The sequence below is a fragment of the Nicotiana attenuata genome, unplaced genomic scaffold, assembly GCF_001879085.1.
Source record: "Nicotiana attenuata strain UT unplaced genomic scaffold, NIATTr2, whole genome shotgun sequence".
NCBI lineage: Eukaryota > Viridiplantae > Streptophyta > Magnoliopsida > Solanales > Solanaceae > Nicotiana > Nicotiana attenuata.
In genome coordinates this window covers 267,952-274,556 of record NW_017671075.1, presented here as the reverse complement: position 1 = coordinate 274,556, position 6,605 = coordinate 267,952, and the positions used below count along the sequence as shown (strand labels likewise).

The window sequence follows — 6,605 nt, the reverse complement described above, 5'->3', positions numbered from 1 at the left end:
ATACATAGATTATACATTAATTATACATAGTTATATGCATAATATACATGAATATAATTATACATTCCTCAATTATTTTTGATTTGAACCGTTGAGTGAGCGGTTATTTGGATTAATTCGTCTTAATTTACTCTAAACCTGAAAATGTAAAAAGAAGATTTTGTGTATGGAAGATATCGAAGTGGAGTGCAGGCAAGAAAAGGAAGGAAGAAGCTTAGCAATTAAGTTAAGAGGCCTGTAAAGAAGAGAACAATGATTGTGTTAAATTGGCTTGAAGGAGTAGTGCTGCTTCTTGAAGACTCATTGCTAGGGTGTCTGAGCCCCTTTTGCATCAACTTTAGATTTTAATATCACAAATATATCTGCAGTTTCAGTAATATATGCATGCAAGGTCCTTCATAATCTTTATTGGCCAAAAGGGGATTAATTTGGTGTACATTATCATTATCCAACAACTCTTGAGCCCCTCCATTCTCTTTCACACTCTCTTTAGGGAGTACCTGAAAGAATATCAATTTGAATATTAGAGGGCGTTCAGGAAATAATCAAATCCCAAATACTCTGGATCAAGTTTTTTAGCTAAAGAATTGCAGGGAGGGCTAATCAATTTTCTTTTCATGATAAACATGTATTTAAATTATTTCTTTGTTGTGTTCGTTTTGTTCCATTTTATTTCATATTATTTGATTGAGTTAAGAAATTTAAGAAAGTAAAGAGATATTTTTAAAACTTTGTGATTTATAATAGTAAGTTGTAAATCTTCTTATTAACAGTAAAAAATTAAAGTCAATTTAAAAAATATATTTAGTTATAATTTTTTAAAATTTTACTAAATAGAAAAATGCATCACCTAAATTGTGAGGGAGGGATAAACTCTTTTTTTTTTCGATAGAGAGCCAAATATAATCTGTATTATGAGAAAAGATTTAAATATACACTTCATTATACTTTGGGTCGAAATATACCTCTGCCGTAATACTACTGATTCAAATATACCCCTCTTCTGTTAAGTTTGTCCAAGGTGGACATCCAATTCTACGTGGCCGGTGGCACTGACATTTGATGAGGTGGATGTCACATGGCATGCCACTCAGCACCCCTAATCTATATATAAAAGACTAAAATTTAAAATACAATATTTTTCATAGTAGTGGTAATGATGGTAATAGTGGTGGAGGGAAAAATAATTTAGTGGTTAAAAAAAATAAAAGGGAGGGGTAAAATGGGTTAGGGGCGCTGAGGTGGCAAGTCATGTGGCATCCACCTCATCAAATGTGGGTTCCACATAGGATTTGATGTCCACTTTTGTCACGATCCGAAATTCCCACTCTCGGGACCGTGATGGCGCATAATATTTCACTTGCTAGGCAAGCCAACATTAGAAATTATTTTTAGCCATTTTTAACAATTCAAATTAAATGATAACCAAGAAACTGAATAAACTGAAATAGAGTGAGTAAACTAAAATAACAACGATATCCAGATACAATCCCAGAACTGGTGTCACAAGTATACGAGCGACTAGAGTACTACAAATAAAAGTCTGAATGAAAGCATAACTGTTTGAAATGAAATAAACAATTAGAGTAATGTAGAAGGGGACTTCAGGGCTGCGAACGCTGTGCAGCTCTACCTAAAGTCTCCGTAAAGCACTGAACCCGAGCAATCTACTGACCGCTGCTAGGAATGACTCAAAAAGTTGCACAACAAATGCAAAGTGTAGTATGAGTACAGCCGACTCCATGTACTTTATAAGTGTCGAGCCTAACCTCGACGAAGTAGTGACGAGGCTAAGACGGGTCACTTACAATGACCTGTACGCAGTATAATAACAATAACAATAGGAAAGGAACACAGGAAATAACGGCAAAACAGTTAATTGATGAAAGCAAAGTCAATCCTCAAAATCACTGAAACCAGAAATATCAGTCTACAGAATCTCATATGAAAATACTAAAAGTTAACACAATACAACAATGAGTACAACACACACAATCCGTTGCAGTGCGCAATCTGATCCTACCGTACAAACATGATCCTCCCTTATTTCACCATATCAGTATCAAGAATAACATGTAAAATTCATTACGGCGCGACCTGATTCTACCATATAATCAGAATCAATATCATAATCCTCCCTTATTTCACCATATCAATATCGAAATCACATATAAAATTCGTTGCAGCGCACAATCCGATACCACCGTATCAATATCAAAATCCTCCCTTATTCCACCGTATCGCAACCGTTGCGGCGTGCAAGTCGATTCATAAATAAAATCAATAGATGTAATCAATTCAACAACTCAATTCACAAAAATCTCTACAATTAAAGAATATAAAAGCAAGGTGATAAAGGAACCCCGTACAAAATCAAAGAATGCTACAATTAATACAAAGCAACAAGACAAGCCAAATATATGACAGTTAAAGTGTACAAGTAGGACAATTAAGGCAAGTAGCAATTAATCATGGAATAATGGAAGAAACAAACATTTCAATACAAGAGTAAATAAATGACAAGTAACAAGTTACGACATAAAAAGCAATTAAAGCATGTAACAGTTAAGACATGGAATAAAATAATTAATGAAATACGGAAAAACATGAAAACAATTATTTTGACGGCGTATATACACTCGCCACCTCGCATATACACCGCATATAATTCACATAACATATAGTTCAAGGGTTCCGAATTCCCTCATATCAAGGTTAGACCCAACACTTACCTTGCTCCGCAAGCAAATCAAAGCTCAACCGAGGTCTTTCCTCTATAATTCACCTCCAAACCAATCGAATCTAACAAAAATCAATTTAATATCAACAAACAATGCTAGAAAAATCAATTACAATGCATAAAGTTAAGATCTTTACACTTTTCCCAAAAAGTTAAAAAAAGTCAACCCCGAGCTCTCTTGGTCAAAACTCGAGATTCAGACCAAAACTCAATTACTCGTTCACCCCCGAGCCTAATTATGCAATTAGTTTTGAAATCCGACCTCAATTTGAGGTCTGAATTTCAATTTTACAAAAGAAACCCAATTATATTCAACTCCTTAATTTTCTACCATGAAAGTGCATAAATTAAGGTTAGAAATCAAAGGGTGTTGATGGAAATGGAAGAAAACGAGTTAAAGTATACTAGCCTACGAAGAGGGAATGAAATCTCTCTTCAAAATCGCCTCTCGGTCGAGCTCTAATAAGAAGATGGTGAAAAATGGGAATGAAATCTCTCTTCAAAATCGCCTCTCGGCTGAGCTCTAATGAGAAGATGGTGAAAAATGGGTGAAATCCCAATTTTTAGAAGTTTTAAAGTGTGGGCATTAGGTGAGACACCTGACGCGATCGCGAAGCAGTAACGACCAAAGGCCTTTGCGTTCGCGAGGGATTGCACGCGTTCGTGATGGCATGTCCCCCTGGCCATCGCGTTCGCGAGCCTTCGCTCACGTTCTCGTAGAACAAACCCCTGCTCCCCCTCCTAGGCCCTTTACTCTTTGAGTTCACGTATTGCTGGTCGTGTTCGCGAAGGGTGATCCCACCATGGCTTCGCGTTCGCGTACACAGCCTCGCATTCGCATAGAGGAAAAACCTCCCCAGCCCAGAATACTCTTCACGATCGCAGGAGTATCTTCGCGATCGCGAAGAAGGATACACTAGACATCAACAGACTCCAAAAACCAGCAAACAGCCTAAGTCCAAAAATCATTCCGTAGCCGATCCGAAACTCATCTGAGCCCCTCGTGCTCCAAACCAAGCATGCACATAAGTGTAATAACATCATACAAACTTGCTCGTGCAATCAAAACATCAAAATAACACCTAGAACTACGAATCAGACATCAAAAGGAATGATATTTTCAAAGAAACTCAAAAACATGCAATTTTACAATCGGACGCCCGAATCATATCTGATGAACTCCGTTTTGCACCAAAATTTCCAGACAAGTCATAAATACTGAAATGAACTTATACCAAGTTCCAGAACCGAAATCCAAATCGGGTAGCAACAAAGTCAACCTACGGTCAAACTTAAGAATTCTTTAAACCTTTAAATTGCTAGTTTTCAACAAATCACGATAATTCAAGCTTGGGATTTCCGAATTCGATTTCGGGCATATGCCCAAAGTCCAAAAACACGATACTGGCCCACTGGGACGTCAAAATACTGATCCGGATCCGTTTACACAAAATATTGACCGTAATCAACTCAAATGAGTTTTACGGCAAAATTTTACATTTTCTTCAGTTTTTCACCTAAATCTTTCCAAAAGAGGACACGAGTTGTGCACGCAAATCGAGAAAGTTAAACGGAGCTATTCGAGGTCTCGGAACACATAAATAAAGGCTAAAACTGAAAATGACCAATTAGGTTGTTACAACTTTGGACAAACTTAACGGAAAAAGGGTATATTTGATCAAATATTATAACGACATGATATATTTGGACTCAAAGTATAACGGGATTACATTTAAACCTTTTCTGATAGTATAAGGGTATATTTGACCCTTTTCAGTTTTTTCATTGCGGTGCAATTAGGTACTCCATCGCACAACCCTTTAAGAGCCTTCCCTGTTGAAAATGAAATAATGTTTTTAAATAATAAGAAGAAAGAGAAGAGAAATAAAAATTACAAAGTAATCAAGTTAAGAATTGGCACTTTAGTTGAATGATTAGCAGCTTCACTCTTGAATTCCTTTTCCCTTTTCCCCTGACCATTCTACCATACTGAAATTTCATATCATGTTTCCTTTTCTCCTCTAACTCAAACACATCTTTGTACCTATGGAGGATTCAGTTAGACTCAAATTTCATTAGCGAGTCCATTTCTGCAACATCAAAATGGGAAGTGGAAAGCAAAGATGGAGAATCTCCTTCCACAAATCTCCAATAAAAGTAAAACACCCTCCAAAGGAATTCATCTGTCCAATTTCTGGTTCTCTCATGGCTGATCCTATTATCGTCTCTTCAGGCCATACCTTCGAACGTCACTCTGTTCTTGCCTGTAAATCCCTCTCTTTCACACCCATTTTACCTGATAATTCTATTCCCAATTTCTCCACTATCATCCCTAATCGCGCCCTCAAATCCACCATTCTCAACTGGTGCTCTTCTTCCCATTTCGATCCTCCTACACCCCTCGATTTCATCTCTGCTGAAAATATCGTCCGTACGTTAATGGCTACCCAAAACACCAATAATACCAAGAATTGTGATGTTATGAACCGGTTCATTGAGTCTGTAACACTGTTGAATCGTCAAATTTCTACTACTTCTGAGGAGTCTGTGACTCCTACAAGTGGACCCACAACTCCTCTTACTCGACCCTTGTGTTACTCTTCAGCGTCCTCCTCCGAAATGGCCCCTTCAAACACTAACTCTTGTGAAGAAGATGAACTCATCGTCAAATTGAAGAGCTCCCACGTGTTTGAACAAGAAGAAGCTGTGATCTCACTTAGAAAGCTGACCCGGACCCGGGAAGAAACCCGTTTTCAGCTCTGCACTCCTCGTTTGCTCTCAGCTCTTCGTTCTGTCATCTCCTCGAGATATGCTTCAGTACAGGTGAATTCCATAGCAGCGCTAGTAAACCTCTCCTTAGAAAATGGAAACAGGGTGAAGATTGTTCGTTCTGGAATTGTTCCGCCGTTAATTGACGTATTAAAAGGAGGATTCCCTGAATCGCAAGAACATGCCGCAGGTGCACTTTTCAGTTTAGCTTTAGATGATCAGAACAAAACTGCAATTGGGGTTTTGGGGGCACTGCCTCCTCTGCTTCACTCGCTCCGTTCTGAGTCCGAACGTACGCGGCATGATTCTGCTTTGGCACTGTATCATCTTTCTTTGGTTCAGAGTAACAGGAGTAAGTTGGTGAAACTTGGTGCGGTTCAATCGCTATTAGGCATGGTGAGAACGGGTCATATGACGGGTCGAATTCTGTCAATACTGTGTAACATGGCAGCGAGTTTAGAGGGGAGAGGATCTATGCTTGATGGGGGTGCTGTGGAGTGTTTTGTGGGTATGTTGAGACAGGGAGAGTTTGATGCAGAATCTATTCGTGAGAGTTGTGTTACTGCATTATATGGACTAAGTCATGGTGGACTTAGGTTTAAAGGATTGGCAAAAGAGGCTGCTGCAGAGGACTTGTTGATAACACTAGAGGGAATTTTGGAAAGTGAGAAAGCCAAGGATAAAGTTAGGAAGATATTGGAGGTGTTGAGGGAGAAAGACGAGGAGGAGGAAGAAATTGACTGGGAGGAGTTGCTTAATTCTGATGGTGATACAAATTCTTCATAGTTCTTTTCCCTTAATTGGGTGCTATTAAGTGCTTTTTTCTGGACATGAAATTGTAACTAGGCAAGGTTTTCTATTCACATAGTGGATTTTAGGTTTGCTTGTGGTGTCTTTTGAGACAATGTGTCCATTTGACAAAGTAAATAACGGTTTCTTGATTGTTGAAATTGTAAAGAAAAGATTTTGAACAGTGTGTTATGGTTTTGGGAAAATGTTTGTAACATGAGCCCATTGTCTTCTACTATTGTTTGGCCATCCTTGAATACCAGATTGTGTTCTTCATTTCTTGTGTAAATAAGGCTTCTTCTGTGAA

The 6,605-nt window shown here is 38.2% G+C and overlaps 1 protein-coding gene across 1 annotated transcript; it reads left to right on the top strand.

The window, feature by feature from the left end:
- Positions 1–4,624: 4,624 nt before the first annotated feature.
- On the top strand, positions 4,625–6,605 carry LOC109205716 (U-box domain-containing protein 40-like). The gene has a single exon (XM_019368461.1). The coding sequence runs from the start codon at positions 4,844–4,846 to the stop codon at positions 6,293–6,295; it is 1,452 nt and encodes a 483-aa protein (XP_019224006.1). The 5' UTR covers positions 4,625–4,843; the 3' UTR covers positions 6,296–6,605.